We start from the raw sequence: 16,718 nt of genomic DNA on the forward strand, positions 1-16,718 counted from the left end.
GGTTTCAACGGATGATAATACGCAGGTACGGAATGTTTTAGGAGGTACATAATATGTAACATTCCGTATTTTCTTCGTTGATTTGAATCGTTTTACCAATGTAAACGTTATATGAAGACGTTGTCGATGCATTAATTTTTATTTAACCTCTGAAACTTCGGTGCATTTACTTACTTACTTCGAGGTGTATTTCTTATGACACTTAAAGGAGAATGATGATCCAGTGGTTCAGTAAGTCTAATCGAAGATTTACTTTATTCATAAAAAAATTAGGTGATAAAAAAAAAAGTTACAGATTGAAAAATACAGTTAGTGCTATAAGGGTTCGTTTTTTTTTAATCATCTGTAAAAAGGATGATAGTTCAAGTTTTTTCACAATTTTATATCTTAATGCTTTGCGACAAAAATCTTCCGGTAAATATCTGGATTCCGAGTAGCTATGATGGATAATAAGAAATAACTTTATATAATAGAATCAATTTATGAAAATATTTCACATCAGAAAATTATCGACCACAAAATTTATTTACTGTTATAAATAAAATATTGAAGCATCCAACAATAATTATCCATACAGATCGAAGTGCGAATATTTAATAGTATCGGCAATTAAATTAAACATTACCGGCTTAAGGATGCAAATAAGAATAAAAACATTACTTGAGAGCCTCATAAAAGTTAAAGAAAAAATAAAAGTACTGCAAATTAATAAAGTAGGACGACAAATTTGTTCTCCCTGAACATCAAATATTATTTGGATGTTTTGATCAATATTCGTCCTACATTTCAAGCTTGTTTTATATCTTTTTCTAATCATTAAATTTGAATTATATGAAATTTACAGCAATTCTTACAAATACAAACGTTCTATTAAATTGTTGCGTCAAAGTTGAAACGTTTTACGTCATGCAGTATTTACACGACAGTATAAGCATGCATACATCCATGCCAAATATCACATAATCCGGAAAAAAAAGAAATTTGATGACCACTTATTTTACAATTTTTGTTGAACTCACCTCGAACATCAACTTGTCAAGGTGAATGGTAGTGACCTCATAGTGGGAATGTGACAGGTATAACGCTAGCTGTTCCAAGAAAGTATACATAAAGAAAAAAATGGTTCCACAAGTTTGTTGGATGTTCTTAACAACTGAAAGTCTAGTGAACAGTAAAATAATTTGGTGATTATATCGTAAATCTATTCTTTAGATTTCCAACGTGCATTATATCTAATATGTGGAAATGCGTTATGATAAAGTATTTAGCAACAACTGATAATTTCTGCAACATTACATCGAATCACATCGCTTATTGCAGGCTACGTATGCAAACTCTGTGTAAAGTTTCACATATAAATGCATTCTAGGAAAAGGAGAAGGAGAACTTCTATTTTACAATAAAGTAGTATAAATCAATACCTAAAGCTGGATTCATATTATTATGCTACATGAAAATTATGGAAGATCTGAACAAAAAGCCTCAATTACATAAATGGAAGTTGCATAGGAATACATTTCTTTCGTTATTTACATAACATGAACATTCGATATATCTGCTAACTATGAATTTCTATAAGTTAAATTGAAATAAAATCAAAAAGAGGAAGTTGAAATATTCGGGAAACCAAAAGTTGGAAGAATTTTAATGCTCCCTTTGGAAGCAGAAAAGAATTTAATAAGTGAAGATTGTAGGGAAGGGGAATGGTTACCAGCTGCAAAGTATCACATGAAATAAATTAGAAGTTTGAAATTTCAAAAATTAAATACAACAATATTAGAATGCAAATACACAGATCGGTTTGGCTTTACCTCATCAACTGAGAATTATCAGCTATGTGACAAAGCTGTATCAGCAAAACCACGTTCTAACTGCCGTGGTTCTGTTGGGATGTCGGTAGGCTGTTGCACAATTAACGTCAACGGTGTTTCAATAAGCTCTTGTGGATCAACTCGAGCTTCTTCTAAGGTATCCTGCAATAATATGAAAATAATATGCAAACGAAAATGAATTAGATTTCCAGTATCTTGTTCATCTTAGGAAATTAAACAGCAAAACGCGAATAAAACGTAGAGTAAGGGTGCTCAAAAAAAAAAAAAAAAGCGGAAAATATATGGAATTAATTTATTTCAAAGTTTCAGTTGTATTTCAAAATATAATCAAACCGAATCATTGAGAAGTCTTTCCTTCATATAAATTAATTGATCGTTTGGTAATTGACCCGTTTTTTGATAAATTTTTATTTTTAATTGATGAATTGTATTCAGGGAGGTCATCTGAAAGCAAATATCATTAGAAACGTTGGCTGCTGAGTAATTTCTTAATAACAGTAAGTTGAAAAATGAATATTTCTTGCCCTCAACAAGGGGGATCTAGAATCGGATAAGGAAACAACTTAAATTAGGAGAGCATAGCAAGGCTAGCACAGGATCTTTTACATTCAAATTGTCGTAAAATTGCAAGTAACAGGATTATCAGTTTGCTCTAGTAAATCAATAAGAAATAAAAGCGAAATCTAATCTCCCTGAAAGAAATGACAAAATCGTGGTAACTATGGTGACCATGGAATAAGTGAAAAAAAAAGTGAAAATTTTGCGTATAATATTAAATTCACTTTGAAGACCATTGAACATTTTGCCACTGCACGCCTTGTTGTTGCGTGTCGTTCAGGGCGAATCAGCGATGGAGTAGCATTGAACGGTGCTATCAGATCACCATTTGCTGTTTTTATCGGCTCATCATTCTTATCACTCTTCTGTAAAGTTCCACAAAAAAATTTTTTTTTCTTTTTGAAAAAAATGCAAACAATGCAGGCATTGGATAGACATGAGGGAATGAGATATGAAGAGGGCTAGCACAACGTTCACAATGTTCATATCTAATGCAGAAATAGTTGTCAATTTCTAATGATGTCGCAAATCGTAAAGAAAAATAAATGACTCACAAGTTTCACATAAATTTCAGCGCCGTTTTCGTAAACAAAACGTTGATGTTCAACCTGCATCTGATGTCGTCGAAAACACTCATCACAGAACATTTCACATACTCCTCAAATATTAAATAAAAATTTTTTAAAAGAAGAAAAGATTGCGTCACAATAAAATTTGGCACTAGTAAAAACCTTAAGTAAACCAAAAATCCCACTGGTCAATAAAAGCAGAAGAGTCGAACGTAATGAACAGCATTGAAATGAAAATCCTTTTGCTGCAATTCCAGTTACTACATGACCTATTTAGTTATTGGCGTGATCAGGTATTTCAATTATTTCTAGACCTTCGTTGGTGTGTGACAGTACATCATTAAATAGCTTACTAAGTGATCTTTTTTTTTTGGTAAATCACATAAATGTTTTGGAAGATCGTAAGGAACATTTAGGGAAACCAGCAAAATTGTCAGTATTGAGAGACACATTGCAATAAATGACGAAACTATTTTAGGGGGCCCAATTATACAGATGATGCATATTGTGAACATTATTTTACTATACATTCCAAATATATATTACAGAAGGAATTCAAAAGGAGCTCAAAAAAAATTCTAAAATAATAACCTTTGTTATCAAGGCAAACGAGCATAACATCGTCTTCACTAGTTTGCATAGCTGCTAGGATTTTTTGCCATTCCTCAAGAGTAAGTGGAACAGCCTGAAAGAACAACGCTTGAATTGATTTTCAAAATCTATAAGCAGTTTACATCTAATCGTAGATAAATGTGAGCTCCTTATCCATTTTTGTATTGGAACAACATTGTAGTTGTTAGTGCAGTAGTACAGACACGACAAAACACCAAATGTTGAATGATATTTAAGATCTGCGCTGTTGAATTATCTCACGCGATTCACCAGTCCGTTTAGGAAAAATATTAAATTGAAATGACGAATTATTGTCGAAAACAAGAAAAATAAGGCTTCACACGCCTAGCCTAAACCGACTTCATTTCGTCTTTTTCCATTATTCAACTACTTTAAGACGAAAATTGGAACATACCAAACCCTCAGTATTATCAATCAATACACATGGTTTCTTGTGCTCTGAACAAAGCATACAATCTTGACAAATCTCTGGGATAGTCGGATTTCGTACACGGCTTCTAAATAATAAATAAACAACTTCAAGTAAGTGTGAAAAATTCAGAAAATTATTTTCAAGTTAGGCGAAATTCAAAACAAATTGTTTACAATTATTTCACACGATCGATCGACCGGCTATACAGTGCTAATAACATGTTCGCAAATTATGCCTTTTCTTCGGAAGAAAAAAGGAACGAATTTCAAATTTCTGCCGCAAGAATATGCTGTCCGAATACTTACTTGAACCGTGAGAGCATATTTTTCAAAAAATTTCGACAAATGACACGTTCGTAAATTTGAGGCATCGGTGATTTCACCGTCATTGTCCTTCTCACAGCCGTGCGAATTAATTCACCGATGGCCAAACGTATTTCCTTCATGCGTCGTAAGGTTTCCTCCCAATCATCTTTTTTATACTAAAAATAAAGGCAAAGGAAATATCTTTTGCTTTTCTCTAAAACTACAGTCCAGTAAACGATACTAACTACAATTAGAAAAGAAATGATTTCCTAACATTCCGAAACTATTTTAATCAAAAGAAGTTTCTTAAAAAATCTCCTCTAACTCCTAGCGATTATTGCGATGAGTTTATACACCAACTGCTATAGGCCTACTATTTAGAAAACTCCAATTGACCTAAAATTCTCAATGTATTTAATTAACTCTAACTCCCAGATTGAGAACAGTTTCCAACGTTTTTTTCCAAAAAATTTTTTTTAACGATTAGTCCAAATACATTATCAAATACTAACCAATACAAATGAATAAAGCATCATGTTGAATTCATAATTGAAACAGTCACTCACCAAATAACCTGATTTACAAATGGAACAAGGAAATTCATCGACACTAACACACCATAAATGATCCGACTCAAAAATTCCAACAGTTAGTTGTTTCCATTCGTCTTCGTCAACAACAATGCGCCGTTCGTTTGTCATCCAACATTCGTAATCCAAAAGCCCTGGAAAGATACATAAGTAAACAGCATTACTTTTCAAGTCATTAATCAAATAGTATATCTTTTTCGAAAGTGTTTAGGACGAATTCAGGTTCCCTGCGAATATTTACTTGCAACGCAAGCAAATTCATCCAAATCCATAATATGTCACGCAAAATCATCCATACATTTTAATAAAAGTTTTTCGGTGATGATTTCTCTAATAAATCTGTATTTATCATTTGGATATTAAGAACAAGATTCTTCCTCCATTGCTTTCTCTGCTACACCACGATATGGATGATCTGTTTACAATAGATGAGATCACAAACCGTGTTCGCATCGTAAGTCTCCATTGAAAACCACTGAATTTTGTTCTTCCTCGTCTTCATCATCACTCTGGGTGCAATCTAAATCCTCCTGAACTGTGTAACCAGATCGGATATTGTTCTCTGATGACCCTTGCGTGTCATCATCGGTAGCGGAATTTCGCTGTTTGCTTTGTTCCTTCTCCGAATGCACTTCTGATGGACCAAATTCATCAAAACCAGTTGTTACTGAACTCTGCAATAAGAAAACATCTATTAAGAGTAACATATACAGCTCACGACCATTTCTTTTTTAATCTACCGATCAGTTAACGTTAAAAATCCGCAAAAAAAAGAAAGCTAATCGATAAGGAATCTCTTATAAATGCGAGGAATCTCATATAATGAATACACAGAAAGTAGAAATATTACCGATTCGCAGACAACATTAACAGAATGTAATTTATAAAATATTAAAATATTCATAGTATTCGTCCAACAGTAGTTGGTTAAAGGATATGCTGTTATTGTTTTCAGTGCATAGATGTGGGAAAGTTAGTTGATCTCCCCTCAGTTAACCACATTTTGAATTCTCCTGATTTCGTAGAACATAGACGCTTCGGTAAGCTTTAAATTTTCTTTCCTAGTCGAGAGGAAAATAAAACATGAACGTTTCATCAATCTGGGAACACATCTATAAACACACATACATTATTACAAGTCTCATTCGTATCAGCCGATTGTTCAACTTTTATTTTATCATCATCACATTCCTTTTTTTCGATACCAGTGGAAACCACATCCGGCACCTCGGTGATATCCGGAGGTGATTCGGACGATGACCTTGTCTGTTGAGTTGCTGAATAAGTATCGTCATCAAACACTACAAATAAATTAATTTCATTGGATGACATACTAAGGTGCACAACGCCAGCCATATCAAAGCATTAGCAATTACTGAAAAAACCAGAATCTATCGCCTAGCTTTAATGAGGATTAATTTGGTTTAATTCAAATCAATGGATTTCTGAATTTTTGTCAGTGATTAAATTCAGAGAACCTATGAGAATGACTTTACTAAGGAAACCTAGAAACTGAAGGAGTGAAGAACAAAATGGTAAGAATATTTAAATTCTATGGTTGGTACAGCATAGAATTTAAATATTTTTTTTGTCCTGATGATGTGCGCAGGTCAGTGATTAAATTAAATATTCAATCACATACATTTTTGTTTTTTGGAAGACTCCAAATCATCCACCACTGATTGATAACTACCAGCACATTTTGCCATAACGGCGTCATCGACCTGAAATGACAGCGAACAAAACAAAATTAATGCAGTTATTTCTGCAGAACTGCTGAGTAAATCCTAAGCAAGCAATTAGTTGAGCACTCCTCTTAATTTTTCTTTCATTTCTTAAGCTTTTAAAAACTCCCGATTGTTAACTTGGTTAATAGAGAGAGCCAATTTCAATTTTCTGAGATATGCAATGTATAAAACGGGCTTCGCAATCTCCTTATGAATCTTTCATCTTTTATATACTCTGGAATTAAAACTCTAGCAATACTGGGGAAATCAATGAACAACATGTTTGCTACCATCTCTCAACAAAAGTAACTACGATCCAAAAATAAACTGATGACACGCAACATCCTTATTATTTCAACTGAAAAATTCAACGTCATTCAGCTATTTAAAAATGATGGATTCTGGCAGATCCTCCGTATGATAGGAAATGATTACCTCATCCTTGCAATATAGGGCTGCTCGTTTTCGATTATCTCGTTTTCCATTCGCAAAAGGATTTTGCGTTGATTCCTCACCAGTTGCTGACGAATTCTCCTGCGGAAAAAATACAAATAAAAATTTGATGAAGAAATTTAGGATATTCAGCCAGATTACTTTATGAAGTAGAAAAAACACTGCTGGTAAATGAGGAATTTTGTATCTTTTATATCTAAACTGAGATGAAGCATTCCAAGTCAAACAAAATCATTATTCGATAGAATCAGAATTAAAGAACACTGAAATCCTCTATCAAATTTGAAATACCTCATTACAGCTGCCATTAACTGCAATTTCTGAGCAATCACCACCACTACTCGAGAGAGTCACTGGACCAAAATCCTAAAAGCAGGAAAAAGTTATCTAGCAACAACTTTACGTTAATAGTTTTCATGACTCCATTCACACCTTGTCTCCTCATTTACCTATAAAAATATCATTAAGTTCAAGTAAAAAGTGAAATATTTGCCTGTGATAATCGCAAAAAACGGAAAATTAACTTACGTCTGGCAAACCAAACTCATCAATTGCTTTTCCAGATCCAGTTTCCAATGAAAGCCTTTGTGAAACTTCGGATGTTGAAGGATCTGTTACTGATTCAAGCTGCAATGTTTTTAGTACCCAACTCGAAAATTTTCGCATTTCCAGCAAGTTTATCAAACACTTCAACCAGCGACAAATATCTCACCTTCCCAAATCGCTTACATGGCCAGAAATAACTTAATTCTGTAACTTCTGCACATGATTTTACGGACTGTTCGTGTGCACGCAAAGCCAACTGTCGATACTGTGACAAACAACGTACTGATACCCAAAAACAGTTTTCCGAATGATAATATCTGCAAAATTCCTCAACCTTTTCTTTTAGAAATAAATCAAACTAATCGCGATAAATACCACAAATGTCTCAATAAGGTTTCTTATCAAAAAATCTTCAAAAAAGAGATATATGTGGTCACTTTGTGCAGGTCAATCTTACCCTGTTTTATTTTTCAGAAGTTGTAACCCATTAATACCACCATAAGCATTACCATATACACGCATTTACCCGAAATCGGCCAATTATTTTTTTTTTTTGCCAGGAAACTAATCGCAATGTCTATATTCATTAATTGCTCACACAGCTCATAAAGCTGGTAACAAAATAAGAACTGAACAAATTTAAAAGAAATAAAAAACCTTTTTGATTTCTCTCGCAATAACTGCTTTACCATTTTTTCTTTTAGTTGGACTTTTTTGACAAATTCATTTCGTGTTTTCAGTGCTTCCACACATTTCAAGCAAATGTCCGACCTAGAACATTTTCCAGGTAGCAGTCCAAAGAGATTCTCGTCTTTGTGAGGGAAGAAAAAGATCAAAATACAAACCCTGTTTTTAAATCTACAAATTCGACACCATAAAATGTCAAAAAACTTCGTGCTGCATTTTTCATTACAGCCTTCACTGCACCACTTCGTACACTACCAAGTGATACGCGATTGTGCACACACAAAGAGAACGACGATTTAGATCCATTCTAAAACAGCGTAGAATTACTTCACGCTCATTCTCAAGATTAGGAATAAAGAGTAAAAGAGGACGTGTGTAACGATTATTTAACTAATTCGTTCCATCTAACTCTGAAATTGCAACGAAACTGTTACTAAAACCGAAAGAGTTTGCAGTCCAAATGCAAATGACAAATATGTGACATGTAATTTCCTGTCTAATAGATATCATGAAGAAGTAAGTGTCTTCGTGATATAGTAAGAATCACTGTAAGATTTTTTATAAAAATGTTAACAAACCACATTTGTATTTTTATAATTTAATGATTTGATGACTGCAGCACTTCGAGTATTATTTGCAACATTCTTGAAAACCTAAAGTAAGCATTATTTTGCATTCGAAAAATATAGTGAAAGATGACATAAATTTCCAACATAATACTTTTCAAGTAGCTTAACCGATTAAAATAACAACAGTGTTCTGGAATTTTGTGGTTTTAATTGGCTAGACTTGACGGTTAAGTTGCGAAAGTAACATTTGCTTAATACTGATGACTAAATAATATTTGGTTAACGAAGTAACATTTGGAGGCAAGTAATATTTTGGACGAAATAACATTAGGAAATAATAAAGTAACAACTGATTAATACAAAGGATTAAATCGTGAATAATTATTCGCGAAATCTGCCAAATGAGCAAACAAGCAATTGTATACGGTTTTTTTTTTTTAAAGCACAGTTTCGGAAAAAGAATTATTTCGGACCATTATATACATAAGGAAAAAGATATGCAAGTTTCGGAATTCTTTACCTCATCATTATTTCCCATCATCCTGTTGAATTCATACGACAGAACAGTGCTGAATAATTCCGTAGGTATAAATACAATATCATCCGGATTTTTCAACATTTTGTCGCCTTTTTTTACCTAGAATTTAATTTTGAATTATATTTCGGTCCGAAACCGCTCAAAAATACTACTTCTAAATCGCTGACATTGCCGACAATTTCTGTCCTTTTATTCCTCGCCATCTTTTCCCTTTCCAGATTCCCTCGATATTTGTCTCTTCATCAGTCTCCTCATTTAGCGCTTTTAAATTCAAATCCTCAAACTTAAAATGCAGGAAAGAAAGAAAAACTACATTTTGGGTCTGATTCATGAGTAAATTTACAAGACCTCCAATTTATCGAATGTATCCGTAAGACGTTTGTGATAATCTTCAACAGTATTTTTAAGTCTGAGGGTCATTTCTGTAGTTGCACTGGTTTGAGCAATGAACTCTTCCTCCAGCTGTAACTTCAAAATAAATTTGAGTTATCTTAATTTAATTCATATCGTTAGGACTAACCTCTGGGATGAGAGCTTTATGGTTATTATAGATCAAAAAGAAAATTCTCCAGGGTTCTGAAAGGCACATCAATAATGCAATAAAATAGCTCCTAATGATACCTCAAACCATATTATTCTTTACCAAAATATAGCAGATAATTGTATAAATTAAATGAACAGTTCGAAAACGACAGGTTGAAATTATTTATAAACAGAGTGCAAAAAAAATTAACTAGTTTGACAAGCTTTTCCCCATACCTTATTTGCGATATCACCTAGCAAATCTTCCGGAACAGCAGGAATAGCTGAATTCTCCTCATTTTCTTGACGGTAAACCAAGGCGTAGCAACCTTTCATATCGGCGGTAACTTTGGATGTTCGTTCTTTTTCGACACATACACCAGGAGTGGCAGATGGCTTTACAACCTAAACACTGTTTTTGTTTAGTGCTTCTTAAAACTTTGTTTTCATTAATGACTTTTTGCCAGTTAAAAACTTTATTTTCATCAATAATTAGAACTGTAATCAACTAAATCTTTACATCTATCCAGATCTGCAAGTTGATTTATTTTGTGACATGCTTGAATCATTAAATTATTAGTCTTTCTTGAGATCATTTCATACTATGGTGCAAGGAAACCTTATAAAGCAATACCTCATCATTATAGGTGAACCACTGCCTAGTGCCTGGATGCTTTATCAGATCGTAGTAATGCCCGCAATCAGCGTTTGGACCTTCATGTATCATTACAGCACAAATGTCATACTTTACATCACCCAAATGTAAAACTCTTGGGTACTGTAGCGGTGAGTGAATTTTCTTTTTGTGCCCCACACTATAATTTTAAAAAATATAAAATTTTTTCACCGAAATCGTTGAGAAAGGAGTTTGTCGAGTCCTTAAAAATTTTTTCAAAAAGATAAGTAAAAAAGCAGTTACTGAACTTACGCATCATATGTAAATCGATTAAGTTGTATTGTCAGCACAGGTGGAGGTTCTTTAATCGCAAGACGACTTTGTGCAGAACCAGTTTGTCCGCATTCGCTACATTTGTAGTCAGGCAATCTGAAAAATCCATGCATTTCAGTTGAGAAATAATTTCCTAAAGTAACGAACTAATCTTATTTAAGAAAAAACTGATTTCAGCTCATAAAACCTCACTTAACTATGGACAACCTGTTTGGTATAGGACATCACATTCTAATATGAACAGCATCATTAAAAGCATTAAAGCAAAGTGAAACAGTCTGAGGATCAAAAGTGGGGAAGGTGAAACCAATATTAAACAAGGGACATGAACAGATTAAACTCTGGACAAGTTACTCGTTGTCAAAATTAAATAAATATCTTATTTGATATCTTATGTTTTTTGAGGAAAGATTATAAGCTTTATGTGTAATAAACGTTTCTGCCAAATGTTGCCTCAAATGTTAGGGTATTTTATAGCGATGAAATCTGAAAAAGCAAAAAAAAAATGAAAGGTGAACTTACTCTTCGGGAAGAAAATAATATTCCAATGCCTTTGATAACGATCGAGCTTTCTCAATACTTAAGTAAAATGGATTAAATGGCAACTCCGTAACACTACGACGTCCACATTTGCAAGAAATAGTTTGCGTTATAACTCCCTGCAAGACAACTCAAAAATTTTTGAACTCGTTAAAACGAAAATCTTCCAGAAAATGTAACATAGATCTTATCATTATGCCAAGAAACTCATGCGTTTTATTCAAACATATGGATTTTACCTGAAACCTTTTGAGAATAGTTTCGCGCACTTTATGCCACTCAACGTGGTAACTGAGTAGTTTTTCAAGTTTGCCAAAGAAAAGTATTTGAAATTCTAAAGCATCATGCTGATTGCCATCTAGCTGTAACAGCTTAACCAACCCTTCAGCACTGGTATCTTCCTAAAAGTACCTAGGGAAAACAAAAATTTCCGATATATTTTGTAGATGAAACGCTGATGATAAGAAAAAGGTAATAATGGCAGATGGGATATATTTTCGCAGTCACTAACGTATTGAAAAAAGGAAATTCTAGATTAAAATCTTTGTGCCTTAAACCTAATTCTTCACCTAAAATAAGTGCAAAATTTTAAAACTCTAAATCATGCAATGAAATTTGTTTAGGAATAAAATCCAAGAACTTACATAAGGTGTAATTTGCAAGGTTATAAATAATTTTTGTATACAGTACATTAGCTCTTCAATATTTATTTTTTCTCTTTCCGGCTTAACAAAATTAGCAACCGGCCGCCAGTCATAAATGCATTTGCGGAAAACAGGATCATTGAAAAATATCTACAAATTGAGAAAATTATAGACAATCGTTATCTTAACAACTCATAAACTCTCTCCCAACTTCTTTTCCTACGTTTCTACAAGCTGTGTTTACTTGATCGATTTACTTATTATCTTGAAAATACTCCTTGAACTTTCCTCATAGCCTTTAATTATATGAAACTGATTAGCTCTATAGACCTGCAAGAAGCTGTTCACATAACACGAATTTCCGAGATTTACCAAACCACAAGGTATCTTCGCGATATCACGCCGATCCAAATCGGTGCTTGTTTTATTTTCATTTTTGATACTACTCAATAATTTGTCCCACTTTTCCAAGCCCAAACGGCCTAGACAATATGGATTATCACGACAATTTTTGGTCCTGCAAATGATATTTTAAGGGAAAAATGATTTGTTATTTACTCCATTATGCAAATAATTTTTCTCGTTACTTATATAGCAAATGATCAACATAAACAAATAAAAATAAGTGAACCGATGGTCTTACTTTGGATTGGGAACATAATGGAGAAGGCACGCAGGTTTATTGAGCATATAAACATTCCACGCCGCATCAAAATCGATTTCATCAGGTATTTCACATTCATTTGAGACCTAACGCATAAAAAAGTTTTCATAATTTAGTGAAGGGATAGATTTTTGGACTTTACTTATTGAGTGACATAAATGTGAGTTGATAATTAAAATAATACTATCCATATAAATTAGTAATTAACTCAACAAGTAACAGCAAATCTTAGTATTTTTACAGGAAAGTTGTAATTGCTCAAAGTAATAGACATTTTGAAATTACTTATATTGCATAATTAATGTTTCATTTACAGCGAGCACAAAAGAAACCAAGGTGAATTCTTTTTTCCAGTTTTTGTTGATGTAATTTTCATTACGCAACATCTGTAGAAATAATAAGACTTCAAAATGTATATATTCGAATATCCACCTTTCTTAAAAATGCTTGCAAAGTAAGCATTCAGCTATTTTAATTAAACCTGTGATACGAATGCCGATCTTACAGGTCCATAGGTAGCTTTGTTTTGCTGACTACGGTATTTGCTGCCAATAGTATACATCATGAATACCAAAAAAAAAGTCTAAAAAAGATGTTTTCCACGTAAACTTACATTACGTCGACTTGTTCCTGTATTTCGTCGTTTTGTTACGCAACCCATTATTTTCTCACAAACAATTTCGCTTTTTTTTTAGGATGCGATTGGTAGAGCAAACATTAAAGTAACCACATTAATGTGTCCCAGTTCTGAAAATTCTACAACCTTTTAGTGAAATCTTTTAAAAAAAAGAAAAGAATAATTGATTTATTCATGTCTAGAAAATAATTCATAAGAAGAAAAAAATGCAGTTGTGAATTCTAAAAAATATAATGCGTAACATATGCAAGTAATTACATTTAAACAAGTCACAATTATGTAACTTCCCAGAAGCTAATTTTTAACCTTATAACGAATTTTTCTTAAAATGAATTTAACAAATGATATATGCATGAAATACAAACAAGTGGATATCATTTATGTAACATCCGTGAAGTTACTTCAAACGTTTCATCAGGTCTGTCATCCCTTAATCACAACACCACCCATCCTAATCATTTATCTTATCACACTAAATGATTACCATTATCACAATTATGATTTTCGACCATTCCTCAATAGAGCTCCTTCAGAAGATCCATATCTTAGGCAGATTCGCCCAATGCAAATTTTTCGTCCTGTCATCGAGACTTTTTTCGGGAGTTTCTTGGTGCATTGTGTAGTTGGCTGTTAGTGCCGGTCTTGCTTCTTTTTTTTCTTTTCTTTCTTTCTTCTTTTTTAAATTAACCATTAGACGTTAAAGCACAACTTACTGAAATGGCACGAGAACGAAGCCGAAGTAGAGGTAAGCATTTTTCCTTACCTCAAGCATTTTCAATCATCAGCTAGGGTTGTTAACAATTCTCATCAGTATATCTTGCGGAGAACATTTAATTTGAATTTATATAATTACTATATATCAGCTTTTTTTTCTCCTCTTAGAACGAGCATCCTAAAGGAAATTATCAAACTATTATTGTTCTGTCATTCAAATAATGTATTTTTATCTCGGATAATCTTCACATTATTATCAAATAGCCAACAAATGATTAGCATTGTAAGTTTTTGTTCAACTTAATCCAACAAAAAAAATTCAATTGATTCATTGATTAGGGTGATGTAATAAATTATAATTTTTGTTTTAACATAATTCTATGGTACTTTGCTTTTAGCCTCTAATTTGAACTGTAACTTTTTTGCAGAAAGAGAACGTGAGAGACGACGTAGATCACGCTCACGTTCTACTGGCCGGACACGAACTGTCGACAAAGATCGTTCACGTCGCCGTAGCCAAGTATGCAATTTTTAGAATTGAATTATTGTTGTTGTAGTTCTTTAATGCTTTCATAAAAAAGAAACCATACCGCAGTTTTTTCGAAGGAAATGGATTGTGTTTATTGTGTTCATAGTTTTCAACGGTTAGGCTGTGAAATGTCAAATCAGAAACTTTATTTATTATATCTTGTTATCAGGAACGTCGTCGATCACGAAGTCCTTTAGATCGTAGACGAAGTCGAAGTCGGGAACGATTGGATGAAAGACGACGACATGACAATGAGGAGAGACCACGAAGGTGACTTTACCCAATTCCCATAGAATTGCTAAAATTCTTGATCATTTCCTCAGTCTTATCAATAGAGTATGGAAAAAGTGAATTATAGTTAATAGTTCGAGCTTCCACTTCATCATGCAGTTGGCTATATTATACAAACTTCAAAATACTGGGAGTTTTTGCTGGACATGCAAAGCTACCAATGATCTATTTGCCACACCAAGTTATTAAGACGGAAATAATTAGGATAATTCAAGTCTTTCCTAGTGCTCAGTTTTGATTGGTATAAAATTATAAAAAATTCCGGAAAATTTGCATTACTTTTATTTTTCAGGGATCGAGAAAAAGAAAAGCAAGCGAAGGATGGTAAATATTTATAAAGTAGAAAATGTTGTATATGTGCTATTTGGGCTATTTTAGTTTATAATTGTTAAGAAAAGCGATCCAGTCATTTAGTTCACTGGTTTGCTAGACATTGATGACGTTACGTGTCGAAAATGAATCGATTAACGGGAAAAGACTCCTCATTACCAGCTGTCAGGTTATCTTGAGTTGGTCCACAGGTTGAGCTAGCAATGACTTGACTTTTTTTTGATTATTTGAGTTCTTTTTTTAGTTTCTTCCTTCTTCTATTCTTGGTGATTTTTCAGTTGGTGTTGATTCTTTGAAAGGACTCGATAAAGATATGCTTAAGTTGATGGGCTTTGCAGGTTTTGATACGACTAAGAATAAAAAGGTAAATATTGTTTTTTGATCAGACTTCATCAAGTTTTTTCTAAGCGTAATATTGACAGATAAGGTAAGTGAGAACTACGTTGAAATGTCCTTACGACTTTTAATTAATGAAATTTTGGTAATAATTTCAGGTACCGGGTAATGTTGATGGTGTAGTGTCAATTAATAAACCGCGACGGTATCGGCAGTATATGAACAGGAAAGGTGGCTTCAATCGACCATTAGATTATGTTGCATAAGATTTGTTCATGCTGATCTCTCGCATCTCCCAGGAATAGGCTATTGTTTGATTTAGTTTTGGTTTTTTTTTCTTTTTTTACGTGCGGTAAGCGACGAGTTCATAAAATGAATGTGATGTTTTGGTTTGATCAAAAAGCTATTTTAATAAGGCTATGGATAACTTTGGATTGATCCGACTTGTTCTTGTTTGCATAGATTGTACACGGACACTTTTTTTTGTGGCTAATATTATTTTGCCTAATTCAGCTTTTTCAAAGAAAATAAACAAGCATTTTTAAAACATTAATTTTAAAAATCATCCTTGTCAAATGTCCCTCTAGACTGGCTCTAATTTGTATAGTATTCCTTCGCTGGACATTAAATATTTTTTATGTGATCATAGAATAAAGAATAAAATTTTTACCTCTTTCTTTTCTTAAAATCAACAAAATACCATACTTAATTTTAACTGTCGTTCTGTAATTTCATCGTTCATTAGAATTCTCGAACAGATCATTTAGAAGAAAATTTGTTTGGAAATTCAGCAGAACTGATGATTTTGTTGGTTCTTCGCGATAATATCGTTAATAATACTTTGAAAAGCATTATAAATACTTCAAAAATGTTGACACAATATGTTATCTTCTCTGAACGTTAAATGGACGCAATCAAAATTTCATACAATCTCTTGTAACCGAGAAAATGAATTAGTTATTGAGTAAAATTTAATAAAATCGATACTATAGATGCAAATACAAAAGACTCGAATAGCTTAATGTGAATTAATTTGTTCATAAGTGGATAAAGTTGCGCGGTTGATTTGCCTAATTTTATGCTTCCTTCATCCGAAAAGAGGAAAATGAAAGGGAAGTTGCAAAGGTTCTTTACCATTAGTAG

The 16,718-nt window shown here is 33.0% G+C and overlaps 2 protein-coding genes across 2 annotated transcripts; one reads left to right on the top strand and one right to left on the bottom strand.

Moving 5' to 3' along the window:
* Positions 1-1,790: 1,790 nt before the first annotated feature.
* LOAG_06743 (hypothetical protein) lies at positions 1,791-13,399 on the bottom strand (the record flags this gene model as incomplete). Its single annotated transcript, XM_020447236.1, has 29 exons — positions 1,791-1,973; positions 2,166-2,276; positions 2,615-2,755; positions 2,945-3,048; positions 3,551-3,644; positions 3,987-4,089; positions 4,310-4,485; positions 4,876-5,033; positions 5,342-5,573; positions 6,028-6,200; positions 6,542-6,623; positions 7,062-7,160; positions 7,371-7,445; positions 7,608-7,706; positions 7,792-7,942; positions 8,283-8,396; positions 8,471-8,619; positions 8,891-8,965; positions 9,402-9,518; positions 9,768-9,881; positions 10,179-10,346; positions 10,576-10,756; positions 10,870-10,986; positions 11,413-11,549; positions 11,670-11,831; positions 12,075-12,224; positions 12,405-12,591; positions 12,718-12,824; positions 13,352-13,399. The coding sequence occupies 29 exons, from the start codon at positions 13,397-13,399 to the stop codon at positions 1,830-1,832; spliced, it is 3,768 nt and encodes a 1,255-aa protein (XP_020302512.1). The 3' UTR covers positions 1,791-1,829.
* Positions 13,400-13,947: 548 nt separating this feature from the next.
* Positions 13,948-16,243, top strand: LOAG_06744 (hypothetical protein). Its single transcript, XM_003142280.2, has 6 exons — positions 13,948-14,120; positions 14,518-14,609; positions 14,788-14,888; positions 15,202-15,233; positions 15,518-15,603; positions 15,734-16,243. Exons 1-6 carry the CDS (start codon positions 14,093-14,095, stop codon positions 15,839-15,841), a joined length of 447 nt encoding a protein of 148 aa, XP_003142328.1. The 5' UTR covers positions 13,948-14,092; the 3' UTR covers positions 15,842-16,243.
* Positions 16,244-16,718: the final 475 nt, after the last annotated feature.

The sequence above is a fragment of the Loa loa genome (genome assembly GCF_000183805.2).
Source record: "Loa loa unplaced genomic scaffold supercont3.164, whole genome shotgun sequence".
Taxonomy (NCBI): domain Eukaryota; kingdom Metazoa; phylum Nematoda; class Chromadorea; order Rhabditida; family Onchocercidae; genus Loa; species Loa loa.